This window comes from Echiichthys vipera (genome assembly GCF_963691815.1).
Source record: "Echiichthys vipera genome assembly, chromosome: 3".
NCBI lineage: Eukaryota > Metazoa > Chordata > Actinopteri > Perciformes > Trachinidae > Echiichthys > Echiichthys vipera.
In genome coordinates, this window is record NC_139828.1 from 9,594,713 (window position 1) to 9,617,388 (window position 22,676).

A 22,676-nucleotide genomic window follows, 5' to 3' on the forward strand; every position below is an offset into this window, starting at 1 on the left:
CCCCCCCCCCCCCCCCCCCCCCCACAAATCTTTATATAATAATATATTAAAAGAGTGTATATATGTGTTTTATATTGTGTACATTTGCCTGTGTATAGACGTTTTAACTGTAATATGTTTTACATTTGTTGTGTTTTTAGTAGGATATTTTGAGACATTGTAAGAAAAGCTAACTAATATGCGTTTGTAATTTTCTGTATTAAAGTGTTGGACACTCTGGACCAAGGTCTGTTTTTTCCTCTTTTTCTTTAAACGAAGAAAATTTTTTTATGAATAAAGTGGCTATCTTAAAAAACGATACGTATCAATATTTTCACTTTCCATCGATGATATTTGATTGTGGATCATTTAATCTATATATCAATCCAGATCGATGTATAGTCAGAGAGGGTAAATTGACTTTTACTTATGCCTTCCCAGTCTTCTGGCCAGTCAAGGCGCTTTTTACACTACTTGTCACATTCACGCAGACATTCAGATGCTAATCTAATCATTCAAGCCACATTCAGGCACCCATGCACAGCACAGGGATACTGCATCTCGGCCCAGTACGGGCTCAGTGTCTTGCCCCAGGACACATCGACATACCTCTGAGCCACAACCTGATTGTCATAAGATGATAAACAAAACGCGAAGGCTTTGAAGAACTAATTCACTGGTTTAGTGGCAGCAGTTTCTGCCCGTATGCTCGTAATACCAACTGTGTCCTGGTGGGGTCCTCAGTCCACAAGGCCTGGCAGCTTGTGTAATATATAGAGTAGACAGTTTTGACAAGCTGGCTGTGTAGCTGTAGGGATCCACAGTATGTTCTCAGTCCCCTGTGTAAATGTTACCTCTGAGTGCTGAGCTGGCTGCTGGCTTTGCTTTTGTCTGCCAGAGCACTGCATGGCTCCAAATAGGATTTAGTCTGGTTTAACACCAGGTTAGAGTCAACATGCACACACAGTGCTGATATTTGCACTATACTGTACACGAACAATGAGTGCTACGATTAGGAAGAAGGATGTGATCAGTTTTTATCGCCATCAAAAATGCAATTAAGAAAGCTCCTGCACACTCCTTATGAAGACATTAAGAATTAATGCGCTATAATTAGTAGATGTAGATTTAATTTATATCTTGAATTAAGTTTAAAAGTGTCTTGGTCCCTTTATTACTCTCAGTGACAGAATATTTCGTCACACGTGCAATCATACTTAATCTCTCCATGTCCCATTTCTTCAGATAAAGACACCACAGAGGGCTGCGTGGTCGTGAGGGAACGTGTCACTGTTTTCATCCATTATATGTTCAGCACGTTCGTGTCCTAAATCAAGATTTCTTTGGGTGACTTAATCACCTCATTTTTAATATTTGGAGGACAGATGAGGAGAGGGAGGTGATAGGTGGTAAAACCTGTCACAGAGTTAGGGTTAGTAACCTGGAAGTACATGAACTCAAGTATTGAACTGCACTTTCCATTTACGCCATTTTCTACTTTAACTCGACTTTCAGAGGCGAATATACTTTTGACTCCACAACATTTATCTCTCTTACAAAATACAAAACATTTTTAAAAGTCTAATCTAATCTAGGAATCTAAAAAAGAGATACAATTATCCAACTTGTCTTACCACCCTTGCCAGCTTTAAGTCTAATTTAAAGACATACCTTTACACTCTTGCCTTTAACAACCCTTAACACCCTCCCTTATTCCCCACTGCCTTTTTATTTATTATTTTTATTGTCTATTTAATTTATTTTTATATATTTTATTTCACTTAGTCTATTGCTTTTAACCTTCTTCTTACTTTTTACTTCTTTTATTTTCTTGCTTGATTCTATTTCACCTGTTTTTATTCTATGCTGATTGCCGATCTTAATATTGTTTTCTTTTTTACTTATTTTATGCATTGTTTTGTCAGGACCTGTGTATTCTTGGGCTCCTTTTATCTACTGTCCTGCCCAAACCTGATGTCTTCTAATGTAAAGCGCTTTGGGTCAACTCCTGTTGTATTTAAATGTGCTATATAAATAAAAGTGACTTGACTTGACTTGACTTACCACTGACTAAACTAACAAACTGTAGTTAAGTGTCCAAATCTAGCTTTTACCTCGAGCCCTTACAACAGTAAAAGGCTGCTTACACATTGTTGCATCAGTACCAACAATCTAATAATGCCATATAATAAATATAGCAGCCATTTTTACTGCAGAACACAAACTTAAAGTATACTTTGTTGATAATAATGATGGGATTTGAATGTGGAGCTTTTTCTTGTAAAGAAGCCTTTTTAAAAAAAACATTGTTGCATTAGTACTCTTAAGTAAATTACTTGAATTCTTCTTCCATCGCCTCCCCTTACCATCTTTTATCTAAAGACACGACTGCTGCTCTAAATGTCGAGTTGTAAACTGAGCTCCTCAACTATGTGTGTGTGTGTGCGTGTGTGTGTGTGTGTGTGTCCTTCCATTTTCTTTAGAATTTGAAACAAAGCTAAAAAAAAAGCTGAAAGCCTGGTCTTGATTGATGTCATCTGTGGAGATGCAGCCATCTGACTGCAGCAACAGCCTTATATAACAGCCCCACATGAGAGCGCCCTCTCAGTTAGTTAAAATAAGGTGAGATTCTTGACAACTTCTGAACATGGAAAAAAAATATGGAGACTGACATTGAAAACTTCTATTTTTCAAAAACTGGAAAAATCTAATAGCGTGGAGGATGTAGCACAGCTTTGCAGGAGACTGCTCAAGCCTGCATAGATTGTTCGTCCAGCCTCTTTGAGCCTTCCTATCTTGACTTTTCCCTGTAAACAAGGACAATTACCAAGCTAATGAGTTGAGAAAAAACTGCTTGAGTGATTGATACTCTCAATGGGGAAATTAATTTGATATTAATAGAGCACTTGGCAAGATAAATAGATAGTGGTGTGTGAGTCCTCTCCTTGATTGATAATGGATAGATTGATGGCTGTCTTTATGCGAGATGTTCCTTGGACTTAAATGAGGTGGCCTTGATGAGGAGAGACTTTTCATCAAGTGTTTGGAGGAGTATGTGGCTTATAATGACTTGATATTGATATTTAAAGGTCCTATATTGTACAGAGTGAGATTTCCTTGACTCTTTTGATTATAAAGCAGGTCGAGGTGCTATGTAAATACTGTGAGCGTGTCAAAATACTCAATCCAAAGAGAGATGCACACAGCCCATATTCAGAAACTGTGCCTTTAAACAAGCCACAGTGCTCACAGCCATTTCCCGGTTGGAATGACGGTGCAGAGACACCGAGAGCGCTAATGGGGAAAACCCGGAAAGGCTGACCAATCAGAGCAGACTGGGCTTTTTTTTCGCAAGGCAGGCTTAAAGAGACAGACGCTGAAATTGAGCGTTTCAGACAGAAGGCGAATACCTAGGTAAGTTCAGACAGACAGTATGAGAAAAAATAATGCGTTAAAACATTAAAGCATGTTCTACTAGAAACCCAAAATATGAGTATGAAGCTGAAAATGAGCACCACACGGGACCTTTAAGGTGCCACACCTCCAGTTAAAGAGGGTCCTGATGATATCAGATCATGTAGAGGGTGAGTAGTGATTCTAGGATGTGTGGAGAACATCTCACATGGGTATTTTCCTTTGCATTTTTAGCAGTTTGGACTCAATTTATCGATGCTAAACGGTGCATGTGATGTTGGTCAGCCATGTCTCTAAACTCGTTCACCTGCTCTTGTGAGATTGTGTTTGCCTTCAGTTTCACAAGTGTCCCCTTAAATGATCCCCTTGCATCATTCCTGCAGCTCCTGATGACTCGAAAGACTCCCCCCAACCTCTGCTCGCTGAAATATTTTGCTTAATGATGCACTCAGAGTCTGATTGTTGCAAGGAGTAGAAGACATTCACCATACACATACATTACACCCTGTTTCATGGGTCACTGCTGTGTGTGTGTGTGTGTGTGTGTGTGTGTGTTTGAGACCACTCTAGTCGCAGAGATTATACAGCTATCTCATACCACAGGCTCTCTTATACCTGACCAACTCAATCTTTCTGTGTCTCCTCAATAATCAGAGTGACAGCGAGCAACTAGACATATCTCACCCACTGGCTCACTCCAGAATGGGTATTGACCTACATATCAAATCATACGCTCCTGGCTTGTGTGATAGAGATTGGGGAGGGGGAAATAACACTGGATGATTGGCAGTCCTACTATAGTAAACACGTTGCATCCCCTGGGTTTCTGCCTCTTCATATGTATTCTCTCTATAAGTTCAATAACAACAGCCTGCAGATCCTACAAGCTAGGACTTCCTGCCATTTCAGCAGTGTTTTCCCTGCTACTGTAACAGTAGAGAACAGCTGAGAACACCTGGTTGTCTCAGTGTGTATTTTTATTAACGAGCCTGTGTCACCAAACTTTTAACAAATGGCCCCCGGGCACCCTGACGCCCCGAAAAACCCAGCTCGGAAATTAAGCATCTGCATCATAAATCTTGGAAAGTTACAATAATTTGCAATTCACTCCCTCATCAAAGGCAATATTACCCTAATTTATTATCTCCCCGCACGAGGGGCGCGCAAAGGCCGTGGAGATAAGAGTTTATCAGGAGGGGGATTGATTTTCATTAACTGATTGTAATAAAGATGAACTGCCTGCCGTGCACACTGACCAAGAGCCACACTTTATTGTAATTGGGACAATTTATTTCATGAGCCAGTGGCTCTACTTTTTGTCTCTCCCATTCTTCTTTTTTTTCAAATCATATCTGTCGCTGCTCTTCAAAAAGTGAACGCAGTGTCTCAGCTGCTTCTGATGCTACAGTGACTTCTGATGTAAGAAGATGATTACAAAGTGCATGTGGAGAGTCAACTGTCAACATATGTTGCATCAGATTTTGGCTTCTGGCACCAAAGCAATGCTGTAGTTTGTGATGTAAACTTGACTGATCCTTGATGCCTTCCTCGTTTCAATTTACAGCCTCCTGCTTGACAAAACGATAATGTTATTTGTTCCATTGACTGCTTGTCAAAATGAAAATGTTATTTGTTTCAGTTTTTCTTTTACAGCCTCTCCATAATCCATGCCACGTACCTCCCAACTGATATTTATGTGATGTGGTTTTGTTTGTGAATTCTGCTCCCATCATATACATCCTGACACATATTTCAGTTGAAGTGTGTCTCCCTTCAGCAGAGCAGCATCAGGTGACCTGCTAACTGGCAAAGCCTTCAGTCTCCACAGTGACAGATAACCCAAATCCTCCTACAGTACATGCGGCACAGCTGCGTTTCCATATTACTATGGAACGGGTACATTTCCTCTCCTGAAGCTTCCGGCATTTTGTGATGAGTACCAAAGTAGACTCTTGCCTAGTGTGAGAGCAGTGTGTGGATTCAAATGTTTACAAAAGTTTAAGCTGTGGATGTGCAGTAATAAGCTGGCTGTACCCTTCAAAGGGCAATGACACCATCATCAGAGTTTCATCAGCGAACAGGGATGAGGCATCCGTTACGGACTCAGGTGGAGGGCTGTACAACATCTGCACTCGCAAACTCTCAGGGTCCTTGACAGTAAATCCTGGTGCAAGGACTCCCCCTCTCTTTGCATGTTGGTTCAGCACTCCGTTCAACATGTAAGTGTGAGAAACAAAGCGTCCTGTTTGAATTTTTATTGTAAAATTGGAAAAAAAGGAGAGAAAGAGAAAAGCCCCAATAAGCATTTCTTTTTGATACATATCTTTATCTTACCATAACCATTAAAGAAAAAAAAAAAGAAAAGTGGCTGAACAGATACTAAATAAATAAATAAATAAATAAATAAATAAATAGATAGATAAAATAAATAAACATCAAGTTACATACTTGACCCGATAATTATAAAATTATTTAATCATCAATCATTAATATGAAGTAATCTAAGCAGCAAGTATTAAGAAATTTCAACAGGGGAAAAATGTTTGGTTTCTCAGGCTAATACAGAACACATCGTTTTTTTTTTCATTTTTTATAAAAAGATACTGCTTTCCCCGTCAGTTAATCCATGCTGTACTGACGCTGCCACAGAAACAGGTGGCGCTCTCCTTTAAAAAAAAAGAAAAAAAGAAAAACAATACAACCTGTAAACTGCATTTTCTCCTCCAGGTCTAAAGAATAGTACTGAGATTCCTCTTTTTGCGCCCTGTACGTGAGTAAAGTCTTCTTCGCAGACTCCATACTGCCGTTTCGATGTTTTTGTTTGCTTTGTGCTGAGAAACCAGAAAGTTAACATCTTTATAAAGCGACCCACGCCCCCCCTCCCCCCGACCCCTCCCCCATTTCAAACCCTAATCTATATGTAACCAAAGAAAGGCCCTGTGCTGATTTTCCATAATATACAGATTTCATATTTATAATAAGCTACTATCCTTAGCATTCAAACCATTGTTAAAGAATCATATTGTTAATACTAGTAGTACCATAATCTTTAACCCTCCCGGACCCCATTGAGCATGCTCAGAGATTGAAAGGGCACCACAGTAGGATGACAAATATTCAAAATAAAAATGAAAACGAATGCAAGACTGAAAACAGAGAGTAGAAAAGAACGTCAAAGTTTGACCACATGCAGCTGATTAATTACTCTTTCAGCGGATTTTCAATCAGTTCTGGTCATTTAAAAAAAAAAATGCCAACTCAATTAAGTTTTTTGGATTTCAGTCATGTCATTACTTTCCCTTTTCTGAATTTCATAGTGGATATGTATATTTAGGCTTATGCACTACGTAGAAACTGTCCCACTCCGCAAACCTTCACAGTTTTAATTGCGTTCAATCAAATTTCATTTCTTTCTCGTGGCAGAATGAAATTAACTCAACATCTTTCCAAACTCATTAAATTTCATCCACAGCTGGCATCTTTAATTTGCATTAGCCAAGCTGTTGTGAAGGCCAAATTTAATTTGATTTTAATAATTAAAAAAAAACTCTCCAGTAGAAATCCCATAAGAGAAGATTTCTGAGTGGGTTTATAAGACCCTGCATGGCTCCAGGATAGAAGGGCATGTATCACCGCTGCCCAAAGTTGCTGGGTCCTGACAGGGGAGATGAAACTCACAGTAACTCACCAGGGGGGAAGAAGCTGTCCTCTGGCAAATTTATATGCAATCTAACCTTTTTACTTTTAACTCTACTGGACATTGTTTGTTATGCTATATCACAAAATCAAATACTTTTACCTACTAATCTACATTTCCTGAAAATGAACACATTGATAAGGATTCCAAGGAATCTGGCACACATTTGAAGCCTGATGAGGAAATGCAGTGGTTATGCTTGCATAAATTTGGCAATTCATGATGAGAAAAGGCATTTTGGAATAATTTCTTTTTACAACATCTAAGTATTGCCTGCAAGAGAACAATAGACAGTGAATGAGGGTAGTAATGTTATTGGCCTCCTGAAAATACCCTCACTAATAGCGCTGATCCTGTGAACCAGTTATCATAGAAATAAAGAGGATACAAAAATAAAAGATATAGTCATCAGGACCTGGGGAGCCATCGCGGTGATGACATTTGTTGTACCAGATTACAGAGGCCTCATTTTCTGAAGGCTCTACATGTGTGGATGGGGCCACAGAGACGGCATTGTGATACGATGACTGAACACTGATGCGTCTAAAGTTTAGAGCGATGATCAGAGCGCTGAGGTCTCACAGAGTCCTGAGGGGCAGGCTGCTTCAGTGCAGTCAATGAATGGACACGTTGGGAATATTTTCAAATTAAAAGAAAACAGGATGGATGTTAGTTGAACAAATCTGAGAGAAACAGATAAAGAAGGCGATTCAGTAAAAAGCAAACAGCTCATGAAGAACATATTTCATCTCGGATGTACTGCAAGTGCGTCTCTCTGTAAAAAAAAGCATCAACATAGATGATGCTAGTTGAGTTAATTAGTCATATCTGATACGGCGTGATGTGTCGTGACCACACTGTATAGGAGCCATGTGTGACTGGCGCTAAGCTGTCGTTTCGTTGAAGCAGCAGCAGACGTAGCAGCTACACTTACAGGGCTGCCGCTGTCTAATTGATGGATCATTTTGCTCTTAATTTGACCTCCTAAGGCTGGAAATGCCAGGCTGTTCCTCGCCGTGTACAAGCTCTTACTGTGCTATTATACCCTTTTGGAAAAAAAAATATACAGCTGCTCTTCACTGAAGAACTCGTACGATCTACTCTTAACACTATACAGATACTGTCGCAGCCATGTAACCCTCTGAACCTCGTGTTTTGTAGCGATAATGATGTAGATTTAAGTCACAGGGCAGGTTGCCTCTGTCAGATTTGGGATTGTGGATAGTAGTTAAAGGGAGAAAAGACTCCCGTGCGACCACTGATAGAAAAATGGACTCTGTCACTCAGTCAATTCATTCAAAATGCCAATGCGTAATTGATCGCGCATCTCTTGTCCTGCGGTGCTGCTCCCCATCTGATCAATATTATCATTATCCTAATTATGCTGTGGGTTAGCTCTCGGCCCCCGTGAACTGATGGTCCCTATTAAGAGAGAGATATGCTGGCACTTGGGAGGTGAGGAAGAGAGAAGTGGGGGGGAGAGAGGAGGGGGGTCTGCTCTCGCCTGCTGAGAGCAGCTGGAGGAGCTTGGCAGCGGGAGAGGGCACGACCCGGCAGGGACCACTGTGACACGCCGATGGAAATTTTTACAACTGCTGTCAGGCTCATTTGTATATTTTATTAAGCAGTTACAGATGCTGTGCTGCTTTACTGCTGCGTACCCAGCTCAGCCGGGTGGCACTTTTACCACAGTGCTTTATGGTCAGATTATCTGTAATATCAAGGCTTTAATGATGACATGGAATTACTTTAGCTCTAATTATGGAATTGCAAAGCGTTGAAAAGAGCAGAAGACACCGATACATGGCTAAATACACTGTGGATCAGTAACGTTTGGTTTCAGAGGCTGTTATCGTGTCACTTTTGGCACTAGGGGACTGTTTTCTTCTTCTACTGACACAATAACAGAGACAGATCACACCTCCGAGATGAAATGATGCAGATGAAGCAATGAGTGGCAAAAGAACCTATCTGAACATGCCCAGAACAATGTCTAACCCACATATTCTACGCCACTAAAATAGTATAGCTTTATACATTTTTTTCTGTTTTATTTTAATATTCCTTAAACCCAGTAGTTATAAATGTAAAAGGAAAAGAAACCAAAACCCATTTCCTCTTTTTTTTTTTTCAACCTGAAGCTAGTATTTCTTCTTAAGTTTAACTTGTAATATTATTAGTAGTAGTTTGTAGTATTAGTATCATTAATACTATATATTACTGTTCAGAACAATAAAAATGTTTGGTCCTTTGGTCCCTTAGGGGTGAAAGATTTGCAGTTCTACTGTTGCTAATGGAAACCTCAGTGACCTCCAAGAGTCATAGTTCTGCGCTTGCTGAGAGAGACGGTGAGAGAATAAGAGAAAGAGGGAAAGAGAAAGAAAGTCTGTCAGTGGACGAATAGAATAGCTTCTTTTTTTCCACTGTTTTTCTTGATCTTCAAGTTTTAACCCTCATTTGTCCAGTACAGTAAAAGCCACAAGCGCCTCTTTCCTTATATATATGTGTATATAATATGTATATAGAAATCTATCTGTTGTTGCTGCTTTTTTGTTTGTTAGTTTGTTGCTTAATTAACAATTCAAGTCTCAACAAGAAAAAGTTCTGTTGTTCAGTCTCATCACATCTTTTTTCCGTTTTTTTTCTTCTCGTCTTTCTTGCACTGTGCCATCTGTTACTGTTAAGTCCCCCGGTGAAGCGCCTCCTCCTCCTCTTTCGCATCTTCTTTTTCTGCCGTAACCTATATCTTCATAAGTAAATGCTGATATGTCTTCAAAAATTCCTTATGTGTTGATTTTTTTAAAACATATTTTGCTTTCAAAGAAAAAAAGTTTAACTCCTCCGAGATATCTTCACGTGTCCTCTAAAACCTGCAGAGATGGAAGAAAAAGGCAATTTCAGATCTCACTGCTCATTAAGTTGTCATTTCAAAAAATCCATTTCCTTAAACTTTGGAGGGTTCAATATGGCTCTATTATAACAGTGAAATGGTCTGGAGAGAGCTAACCCACACTGCCACACCGATCAATCTTTGTCAATCACGAGGATGGCAGATTTTCCCATAATTAACACGCCTGCTGTGAGGCATATGAAATCAACCCTTATAGCCTCTACATGTCTGCAGACACACATCACTAGAACATTTAAGGTCCCATATTATGCTAGTGTAATATTTGTATTTTGGGTGTAAAAGACTTCTCATACTGTCTGTCTGGATATGCCTGTATTCACCCTCTGTCTGAAATGCTCTGTTTTAGCGCCTGTCTCTTTAAGCACCTCCTCCCGAAAAGCCCTGTCTCCTCTGATTGGTCAATGTTTCCGGGTCTTTTGCATCTGCACTGTCATTGTAGTTGGGGGAATGACTGTAACACCACTGTAGCGGCACTTTCTACCAACATATAGTATACTGTATTTTTCGTATTAAAAGTCGCTCCGAAGTCTCACCAGCCGAAAATGCAGAATAAAGAAGGAAAAAAACATATAAGTCGCACTAGAGTATAACTCGCATTTTTGGGGGAAATTTATTTGATAAAATCCAAAACCAAGAATAGACATTTCATCTTGAAAGGCAATTTAAAATAAAAACAGAATAGAGAACAACAGGCTGAATAAGTGTACGTTATATGACGCATAAACAACGAACTGAGAACGTGCCTGGTATGTTAACGTAACATGTTACGGTAAGAGTCATTCAAATAACTATAACATATAGAACATGCTATACGTTTACCAAACAATCTGTCACTCCTAATCACTAAATCCACTGAACTCTTCTTCCTCGGTGTCACTTCTGAACAACTCCGCCAACTCACAGGTATGGAAGTAGCTGCACTTCTGCCATGACCTGCCCCCGCCCAATTTTGATTGGTTGACGTGTGTGTGTGACGATTGCTGATATACGCCTACACTCTTACGTGACTGACATAAATAATAGCCCGGGCTATTATTTTATATTTTACGGTAATGTGTTAATAATTTCACACATAAGTCGCTCCAGAGTACAAGTCACATCCCCGGCCAAACTATGAAAAAAACTGCGGCTTATAATCCAAAAAATACGGTAGTTGTGACATTATAACCGTACAGAGGCTCGTTTAAGGTCAGTTTCTGAATATGCTCTGTGCGCGTTTCTCTGTGGATTGAGCGTTTTGATACTTTCAAAGTATTTATATAGCACTTTGACCTGCTCTATAATCAAAAAGACGTGGTAATCAAATTTTTTACTATATGGGACCTTAAAAATATTCAGTTTTATATTCACTGGACACAGTATATTTAATTCTTCTGAAGCAGAAGGAAGGACATTTGGCCGTCAGCATGCCAGATGTTAAATCAGAGTTAAATCTTCAACTCCAAGAGAAACAACTCACCTGTGCTGCTGCAATGAATACTGAGGGTAGGCTGTGTCAGTAAGGGCGGCTGGCATCCTTCGGTCTCTTTAGCTGGACTTTCAACCTCTTCATTCCAATCTGAAAGCCATTCATGGCTTGAATAGCTGCCTGTGCACTAGCAGGGTTGTCGAAGCTCACAAAACCTGTGAAAAAGTACAAGTTCATTAGCCCTGTTGAGATAATAACATGTGTCTAAACAAGCTTTAAACACAAAATTTAAGTCAATATTTAGAGATGATATCTATTGCAAATGACTCTGGAACAGCTGAAAAAGAAATGTGAGGGATATAAACAGATATCTGTGTTTTCACTGAGTGATCATCATGGTCTGTCTGCTTCCTGATGCAGTCTAGATGGTGTTGTTGAGGCGGGGAGCACATTTGAGCTGCCTAGCAAATGCCGAGTTTAATACTGTATGCCCACAGTGAACACCACTTTGATGAATTGGATTATGACCAGTTGCTTCTTGCTGCAGAACTTCAAATCACCTTTTAGCAACAGCTAAAATAACCGACCACTGTGGGACTCCAGATGCAAAGTGTGGGGGTGTTACTGCCATAGGGCCTAACTGTTATAATGTTCTCTCACGATTGACAGTTTTCTCTGAAAGAGATGTAATCTCAGGCAGTTCTGTGATCCTTCAGAGATGCATGTAAGATAATAAGAGCAGAGTGTTTTAGGTTAAAAAGGATGTGACTGCGGACTTTAAACCGTTTAATGGAATATTAAAAGATGAAATGAACTACTAATCCCATATAAATAGTTATATTTGTAATCGTCATCATGATCATCCCTATAAATACTTTGTTTTTAACTTGATATATCTTACAGCAAAGCTCTCTGACATCCGTAGAAAGCCCAGAATACAAAAATGAATGAGCACAAGTCCCTGTACAAAGTAGTTTGACCAAAACAAGAGCAAACATAGTTCATCATGAGGAGACAAGTCTGCCGCAGACACAAAAACCCCTCTGCGCATTTCCCCCAAGATACACCCCCCCACCGAAACCTATGCTGAACATCCTGTTTTCATCATGTGTAAAAATAAAGCCTTGAGAATTCAGTGACCAGAAACAGCAGTGGAGTGTGTCTCCGCTTGATGCGCTCCCCTGTGTCTGTGGTGTCATTAGGAGCAGCCGATGACCCATGAAAAACAGCAGGAGCCTCTCCACGTCCACAGCCACCTGGGAGAGATGTCTGCCTGGTCTGCTTGGCTATGGGTTGTCCCATTAGGGCGAAGGCTTGGCGGCGTGGAGAGGGCTGAAGTCTGAAGAAAGTATAGAGGCAGGGAAAGGAGGTGACCTCCTAACCCACCATCAGGTTAACACATTCGGGTTGAAAGCGGAGATGAGATGGAGAAGAGATGCAAGCTTAGAGCTCTAAGCCCTCCGCTCAGTCCTGTCACACATTACAAGTGTGCTCTCTCTCTTACTGTGTTTTCTTGTCTTTTGCACACCATCAATCTAAGTTTATTCCCTCTTTCTCCTCTCTAGATTAATTACACCAGTGTGCTCCCTGTTTCCCCAGGCCTAACATTATGTTGTAAATGCATAGTGTATAAGTCAATACTGCAAATAGCTCTTCTTTCATGAATTTATATGTTATTAAGTTCCCCGAGGGAGACAGGACTGGCGATCAATTTTGCCCAGGGTACTGCTGTTCCCCGAAGTGAAAACAAATGCTGATCTATAATTGTCCTTTGCAACCCCGCCACCCCCTGTGCCCCCGCCCCCTCACACACACACAAACACACACACATACACACACACACACACACACACACACACACACACACACACACACACACACACACACACACACACACACACACACACACACACACACACACACACACACACACACACACACACACACACACACACACACACCGCCATCCCCGCCTGTCTCCTCAAAGTTGTTATAAGCCCTGGGGCTCGTTGGTGTGTGTTGGCTGACGTAGCTAAATGGGGCGGGAGGCATGGAGGTGTGTGAATCAGCCTCAGCAGTGATGGTATTGACAGATATTGGGGTTACAGAACGGTGATGTGGATGCTGATACAGCACCTCAAGGTTTTCAAGTCACACAGCTGCCAAGCAGAAACAAGGACATGGGCTCTGATCGACTGCATCATGGCTAGTTTGGCTACAATGTATTCAGCACATTTTCTACAGCACGGATGCCAAAACACAACAGTCATCAAGATGCAAATTTAGGTCAATCAGTCAGTCAGTTAGGGGTAAGATCCTTCAATCATCTATGTCTGGGTGCCGTCAAACACTATCAGAATCTACCGCACCAGAAAAAAAAGGTTTAAAAAATTGTTTGGTGCAGTATAATAATAAATAAAAACTTTCATTATTGAGAAAATGCAACTTACACTACTAAGCTTCACGCCTCAGCTGTGAGATTTTACACAACACCCACAAATGTCTGAATATTATCTGCAAAAACAAACTTTGTACTCTGTATTAGGCCCATTTTTGGTAAAAAAATAAATAAATAAATGGAGTCAGGGAAGTGGTGGCAATATTCAGAGAAAAAACTCATGAGTCATGAGACTAAAAAGTTTTTAATTTAAAGAAGAAAAAAATCTCTATACCACAACTTCATCAGAATAAAACTTGGAATAAATTGTGGGTTTTTTTCTTTTTTTCAAGGAACCACATCACTTCTCTCACGAAGGTTGGATCAACCTCATCACACCAAAGCTATGTGGTTTTATCCTGTAAATTTAATTCTTTAAAGTCAGAAATTCTTCGTTATTTCTTGGAATATTACCCTCCTCCCCAGGCTTCCTATTTCTTTTCTTTCTTTTTTTAATCTTTACCTAAAATGGCGTTTATATGCATCAATAATTTAGGCAAATAGGTGGTGATGTAATTTCCCCCTGGATTGCTCTCTACCTCTGCGTCAATGGTCAAGCTCCAATCTAAGAACAAGTTATCAAAAGAAGCACCGAAAAGAGCAAAAGTCCAAGATCCTTATACGATTAAAGAACTGTGTGTCGTGGACTTGATAGCTGTGTGTGAATGGCAGTGAGACACTCACCGAAGCACTTGCTCTGGTTGGTTGCCCGGTCCATGAAGACCTTAGAGGAGATGACGGTGCCGAAGGGCAGAAACATTTGCATGAGTTCATTGTCTCCAAACTCCTGTGGCAGGTGGTAGATGAACAGGTTACAACCCTCCGGACCTGAACACGGGCAGAGAGACGGAGAGAGAGAGAGAGAGAGGGAGAGAGAGTGTGTTGGTTGGTGAGGGATGAAGAGAAACAGCTGTGAATTTGTCATTTTGATCTATGCAGTCTTTCGTGTCGACTAAATTAAGATAAGTGAAAATAGATTTTCAGGATGTCTGTGACATTATCAGTGATAACACAAAACTGCCTTTAAACACACCCATGACAAATGGAAAATGTGTTGCATTGATTTGCAGATACCGAATAGATTAGAGTGTATTTACATGTTCTATTTAATACATTTGAAAACTTCTCTGATTAAATATGAACGTGAAGGACTAAATCTACATTGTGGATCCAATTTTCCAACTAGCAAACATGTGCAGTGTGAAAAATGTCCTGCAAAATAAATCTCATCTAATCAATGAAAACTAACAAAATGAGTGAAAAAAAAAAAATATATCAAACCTGTCATGTATATAAAACTGAGGGCTTGATTGGTTAGTATGTGGCCTTCAGTAATATTTTCACATCTAATGTCTGACACAGTAATTACTAATATTGAAAACACAAAGACATAAATAACTGCTCTTACTTATTCACTGCAAATTACCAACTTCAATGCAATCTGAGTTAATTCTTATTAGAGGCTGACTGGCTTATCACAGACATATTTGGATTGGTGTATATTTTTCCTGACATGCATCGATATAAATACCCTTTTTACAGAACTCATAATGCAGAAAACAATTAAGGTGATTTAGGAAATTGTACAGTGTAGCTATTTAATTGATTTTTCCCCTTTATTTTGTATGTAAATGATTAATTATATAATACAATATTAATCATTTTTTACCAAATTGTATGTATAGCAATGTAAAATATTCTTTAATTAAAGTTATTAAAAGAAAGCAGCCTTCCGAGTACTTTTGCATAGTCATTGGTGCATGATCCACAAAAAAAAGGTATATTTTTATACAAACTCAAACGTTCAAGATCAGTAATCTGTGAATTTTTCCCCCAATACAATGAGTCTCAAAAATCCCATATTGGTAATTTATTACTGTGTAAACCTGCAGTAGGTGGGATTGGAAATCATCACATTGCATTGTAAATTACTTAAGCTTCATATAACCCTACTTCATTTTCATTAATTACATTTCTTCCATCTGGGTTGCGGTGCCACTATTCTCACATCTAGGGATTATTATTATTATATAAGCTTCAATTTTTCTTGTGAAAAAAGCGAAAGCGTGGGCCTACGTTGATTATACGTAACCTCTTTTTTAAAAGACGTACAGAATAACAGAGTCATATTAGCATTGTTCTATCATCCTGACACTTTATACTGTATATCTATTACCAAAATGAGGTCTGAACTGCATTCACCAACACTGTTCTCTCAGCTGTTCCACTCCATTTATCTATTACAGAGAATGAGATGTGTACAGTATTAAAGTAATATTCTTCTGTCACCCTTACATTTTTTTATATCTATTACACAGAATGAGGTGTGTACAGTGCTTAAGTAGAATTGGTTTCTCGTGTTCATCTTCTTTATATGTCTATTACACGGTGATGAGATGTGTGAAGTGTAAAAAAAAAAGTAATAATGTTCTCTCACCCTCACCTTCTCTCTGCTGCTGCTGCTGGATGACCTGGGGTGGTTGGGGCAGTGTCTGGCCAATGGGAGTCAGCGTGGTGGCTGGGTAGATTGCTACAGAGAGACGGAGAGAGAGGAGGAAGAAAGAGTGTAAAAGAGAGAGAGAGGAGTGTGAAAACGGCGATCTCATAGAGAACTATGTCAGTGAAGCTTAAGGTCGATCGCATAAGCATAACATGTGTAATCAAAAGCTCTCTCATGTTATGTTCTCAGGCGCTGTCCCACACTGTCTGAATACATACAGCCTCATACTCGTACAGTACTTACCCTGCAGTAATTGCCTCATAGCTGTTACCAGCATTTACGGCAGATTGTAAAATCCCAGCATAGTAAACAAAGCTGTCTCATACCTGTGTATTGCTGTACTCCAGTGAAGGCTTGCTGCAGGGTGTCAGCAGCGGTGGGGCTCTGGGTGGAGTAGGGCGGCAGGCCGTTGGTGTACACAGTCTCCACAGCAGGGTGTCCGTTGGGCTGATGAGGGATGCCGGTGAATCCGTTGACGATGGGCGTGACGATGCTGGGCACGGAGGTGGTGATGTTGGCTGGTGGAGAACTGAGGCCTGCTGGGTAAAAAAAGGGTTTACTGTTACTGGCTCTACCTACATAGCTCTACATGATACTACAAAACAGTTGTAATGCATTCATACGTTGGTAAATGTACATATAGACATGCTTTCCTATTGTGTATAGAGAGAAAACACAACCCCAGCACAGATAGACAGAAATATATATATTGTATATACACACACACACACACACACACACACACACACAAACTCGCAAAAAAAAGCACTGCATCTCCTCTCTAATGCAAGGACACGGATGCGAGGTGAGTCTGTCACATATCCGCCATTTGTCGTGACACATCCTGCAGGAAAGCAGGGGTAGTCAACCTGTGAAAAATGAGCCTGTCCGTAGTGTTTGTGCGATACCCTGCTGGCTCCTACTGCTCAAGATGATGAAACCACTATGCAACTTCTGAGATGGGGGAGAAAAAAAAGAAAAAGATACGGGCTAAACAAAAGGAGATTACAGAGGGAGATTCGCTTGAACGAGCAGGTAGCAGAAATACAAAGATGCCTCTTATTTTGAAACATCATAAAAAAAAGACAAAATAACAATAGTTGGCAGTTTGACAAATGGGTGGGTCATAACATATATGGTACACGCCTGAAAGGCAGTTGCAGGATGGTTCATGAGTGGAATTGAAATTGGATGCTCCCTGTCCTCGCTCATTCAATGCATTTTAAAAGGACCCTTCTTTGGAAAGTGTTTCCAATTATGCCAGGAACATCAAAGTACCCATTTTGAGCAGAATCTCACTGTGTGATGGTCTCTCTGAAAGGGCTGCTACGTGGCAAAGCATCCGAGCTCGTTCAAGTACAGCTCCCCTGAGGACCACCTCTCAATCTGGAAACCCTCGCTCTGATTGGACAGAAAGTCCAGGTTGTCACGGAAACCCTCCAGCAAGCCATATCCCCACAATCTGGTGCCTGAGTAAAGAACCCCCTATGAGAGGTAGTCCAGATAGGGTAAACAATCACATCCCATATAAACATAACATACGCCTAGATTTATGCTAATGCCACAGTAAATATGCTGTACATAACACGCTGAAACCTCCCACCACTCAGTAATATCATCTACATATCCATATGGAATTGCTTTTCTTTCTCTTTACCTTCTCCTCTCCTCTCCTCTCCTCTCCTCTCCTCTCCTCTCCTCTCCTCTTCCTGCCTCAGCATTTAAGTCATAAAGAGGAGGTTGACAGTCAGGGAGGCAACTGCAGTGACCTGGGGAATTGCCCGGGTCCAGTGAGAGCTGTTGTGTCTTTTGCACTGGTTCCCTTTTTTTTTTTTTTTTTTGAAGCCTCCCCACGATTGCTTGTTTCCTGCAGAGCTGTGATGAATTAGACTGCAGCTTCAGCCCATTCTCCTACCAGGACCCAGGAGACTGCCGCTCCTATTCTGAGGGCTAGAGACAGCTAGTCTGCTCGGGCCACACACACTCTACTGTACCGCCAGATAATGCACCCTCTCCATCATCACGCAAATTCATTTTCCAAGGCTTAGCAGTGCTGTGGGGGCACGCGTCTACTTATGTGTAGCAGTTGTAGTGATAGTAGTAGCAGCAGTGGTAGTAGTAGGTGGTGTTGTGGACCCCTTACATGCAATTACATAAGTTCTAGGGTCAGCACCGAGTCCAGTCAGGTTAACATGCTGGAAATGTCACAGCAGGGAATAACCATGAACAACACAAGTGTAATAAAAAGCATTGATAGTGTAGTAAGGCAAAGCTTTTGAACGTTTATCCACAATAACTTAACCAAACAGAATGGTTACAAATACTATCTGACATGTATTGGATTACAAAATGGGGTTATGATATAAGGAAAAGACAATAAGCAACACCATGGCCAATAAAACAATGATTACATGAGAAAGCCATTTATGTAGCCTAGTCATCATCTTTTTCCTCACTGTCATAATGACTCAATAGCCAACATGAGCAGAGCATGTTCTTGATAGGAAAGTATTTCCTACTTTCCCGAACTAGAAAATAACAAGGCATTTTCATTTTATACCTCAGTTGACATATAGCTTTTGCATTGTGGGAAATTGTATTCATAGCCAGTTTACAATGCACACATAAGAGTGAGGATGTCAGTGTGTTCTGCGTGTATTGGCCTGTAATAATGACGTGTTGTTTACCACTCTGGCATGCAATATGAAACTTCAGGGCAGCAGATTACATATTCTATAGAGCCAGCTCTTAACTATCACCTCTCCACTCTTATTACTGCAAGAAATAGGTCCCAGTATGCATATGTGTAATATGCCACATATATTTATGTAATGGAAGGAGAATTACATTTATATTCTTGCAGGCTGCTTCTTAGTGTGTGTGTGTGTGTGTGTCTTTGTGTGTGTGTTTGTGTGTGTTGGGGGGGCACTGTGGATTTGCTCCTTGCCACGATTGCTTCATGAAAGAAGTCTTCACATGCGACAGAAGCATTTATTATGCTAATTATACATTCAAATCAACGAGTGATGCTATACCCATACTGGAGAGTGCAGTCATTACCAGCACAAGGACTATCTTTCGCTGGGGCAAGTAATAAGTACTCAAAACAGATGCTTTCATCTAACTGATTTAAAATGTGATGCATTTACACTCCAAGAGAAAATGTCTATTTGGTCTTTAGAGTGTGAATAATAACTCTTATTCAAAGGCCAGTTGGTATACCAAGAAAAATGATGCGACTTTGAATACAGCCCCTTAGATTACGAATACATATTTGTGAAGCATAAAAGATGTGAATGCACTTCCAAATGAATGTGTTTTATTGTTTAGTACATATCTAAATGCACATCAAAGTACAATTTTCTGTTCTGTATTCGAGAAAAGGTGATTCTTACCAATAACATCATCTACAACTGCTTGTAGGATGTATAGTCTTCCACTAAAAGGCCCTGAAAAGCTATTTTCTTAATCAGCTTCTTGTTATGGGCTCCTACGAGAACACATACAGTTTTGTATTTCACATGCGCGAGTGACGCATCCGATGGTTTGTTACACAGAACCGGCTGAGAAGCCTTCATTAGTTGATGTTTGGAGAAGGGCAGACACTTTCAAAACCTACCTGGCAGGTTATTGGATGAACCATCTGACCATCATCATGTCCGTCACACCAAAGCCAATATAAATACATATTTTCATTTTCTGAAAAAGCCTTCAGTGCTGTTATTTGCTCCTCCTCTAATGAAGAAATACGTTCCAGTTCTGATCAAACTGATGCTATTGCTACACTAACATCATTAGAAGCCGCCATTGTTGTTCTCTCACACACACCATTATCTCCTGCAGGATGCCGACTGCCAACGCATGACTTACAAACTGACGAGGATGAATTTCTGTGATATGATGATATCGCGAAAATCCATCTGCCATGCATGGTATGGGTTGCCAGGCCAACGCAACACACCCACACATTCCCGATAAAGCAGATTAGATGATTAATGTTTTACTTTGATTTTTTTATTTGATTATTTTACATATTCAATGTAGTGGATAAATAGAAACGTAAAGAGAGTTTAAATAAAGAGTTTATGTCAAGTTTTCAGGGACTTAAAATATACATTTGCTCTTTCATAACAAAAAACAATGACGTGCACTCCATCTGTACTCAATAATGTGAGGGGTTTCTGATGGAGTAGAGTAGGATTAATAACTTCATTCATTCATCAAATCATCCTCCTGTTTGTCATCTCCACAGAGGACCTTGCTATTGTTTTTGGAATGCACTTGTATGCTGATGACATAACTCTGTACAGCCATGTACTATTGTCTCTGACTGAGGGTTGAAGTGGAAACTAGCCTCAACAAATGAATAAATAAATAAATACCTAGGGAAGAAAATAAAAACGTCTTTTAACTCTCAAAATACAGAGTCCATGATGTTTTCCAATTATTAGTCTACAGAGGAGCTCAGCTTTCTAGGAGTAACTGTCAAGTTCCAAACACCTAATCATCATCTCAATCAGGACAGTCTGGGAGCTTTGAGCAGAGTTGCAACTAAATTAAACATGAATTGTGAGTCGTGTCACAATCTATGAAGCACAGGTCTGAAGCGTCAAGGAGTGCTTTCCACATACAGTAAACACCTTTGCTTGCTTGTTTCTCTGAGTAATTAATCTGGCAGCTAAAGGACACATTACACCCCTAAAATGCACATCCACTCCATGATAAGTTAACAATAAGTATAAACCGTTTGTGATTTGTCTTCAGCTGATGTTAAAAGTGGACTAAATTAAACTCAAACCAATAACTTTCAGTATCAAATACAACATAGGACAATGCATTAAACATTACTCCCACACACTGAAGCCTGCTCCACTTTTTAGGATAATGTACATACAATGCATTGCCTATACCAATGTGCCTGACTTTCAGATCCCCAAACAAAACAGCTTGGCAGCTTATGAAGCTATGCTGCTCATGCAAAGCTCAGTTTTGCATACAAACATCCGCTTTGGTCTGGCCGAGAACTGTGGCTGTGCTTTCTGAAAGTACTTGCAGGCACCAGGAACAGGGAAACCTTTTGCTATCACAGAAGCGTTCACTTGTGCTCCTGGGATTTGTTATGATTCTGATGCAATAGGCCTGGTTTAAACTGAAAGTGGGCACATTTATATTGAAGGGAAAATGGCCCTGTGAGCAACTGGACACGTTTCTAAATTGATATATTTGCCCTTGAAGATAAAATGACCATAAAAGGAATCTTGGGCAGAGTAGTGTTTAAATTAAGCAAATACAGTGAATGCAATTTTACAGTTTGAGTGAGACTTGATAGCTGAAGGTCACAGCATCAATTAAAACACACAGGTGTTCTTTTCCCTAGGTGTTTCATTTGGCTCTGTGGTCTGTTCCAAATAGCTTGGATGTGATATGTCACTCATAGCAGTAAATCTGTGGGATACTCATTCATTCTCATCAAACCACCTTTTCTGATACAGTACTTCATTATTTTTTTGGTAACATCTAATCTTATCTTCCCTTTGCATTAGACTTGGCCATTAAATCTAAAATGTATTTGTTTGAGATGCTTGATGCGTCGTGGAGGACAGGTGCACATATTGAAAAAGATCATAGTGTCAAACAGCTCATTAGTTTCATGGTGTTTGTCACCATGGAAGTGTTCTGCATCAACAGTGTAACCATGCTCAAATCCAGCGGGGATGCTGTGCACATCCAGCCTGCCTGAGAGTGGGTTGTCTCTGGCTGTGGAGCTTCTGAAGTATATTTTGTGTAATATGTACTTGTGCATGTACATCTTCAGTGTAGATCAGCACCATGCAACAGAACATCAGAGTTACTTTGATTACACACCTCTCACATCCTAACAAAGCATCCTTGACACAACGTGTTCCTCACCACATATACCCAGCAGGATCCGCATCTCTCTCCATTTCTCTCCTCCTTCACTCTCTTTATCTCCCTCTCTCTTTCTTCTTTCCTCTTACTCCAGCTCTGCCTCTCTCAGCCTTGTTTTGTTTAACTTTTATTTCTTCTACAACGCTCAGGGAGCGGCACCTGGTGAACATTATTTTCAAAAAGCATCATCATGCATCATTGTAAGGATACATGCTCTAATCAGCTGAACCATCTGGCAAACGGCTTATGCACCATCAAGCTTAAATGCTTTGCATCTGTTGATCAAATGGATGTCTCATTGTTTTCAGAGTAACACCCTTAACCTCTGAGCCTCTTTGTACTCCGGCTTGCTGTCACAAACAAGATTTTTCATGCTGCAGAGGTTATAGTAATCATTTAAATGAAAGATTAATGTCACAC

The 22,676-nt window shown here is 40.2% G+C and overlaps 1 protein-coding gene across 1 annotated transcript in view; it reads right to left on the minus strand.

Annotated features, from left to right (window-relative positions):
- Positions 1-11,496: 11,496 nt before the first annotated feature.
- celf5a (cugbp, Elav-like family member 5a) overlaps positions 11,497-22,676 on the minus strand; it is a gene marked incomplete at both ends in the record, with an annotated part of 191,035 nt that continues 179,855 nt past the window's right edge. The window contains 4 exons of the mRNA XM_083911420.1: positions 11,497-11,624; positions 14,531-14,674; positions 16,290-16,376; positions 16,673-16,885. Of these exons, the coding sequence (XP_083767546.1) occupies positions 11,497-11,624; positions 14,531-14,674; positions 16,290-16,376; positions 16,673-16,885 (572 nt within the window). The remainder of the gene's footprint in view (positions 11,625-14,530; positions 14,675-16,289; positions 16,377-16,672; positions 16,886-22,676) is intronic.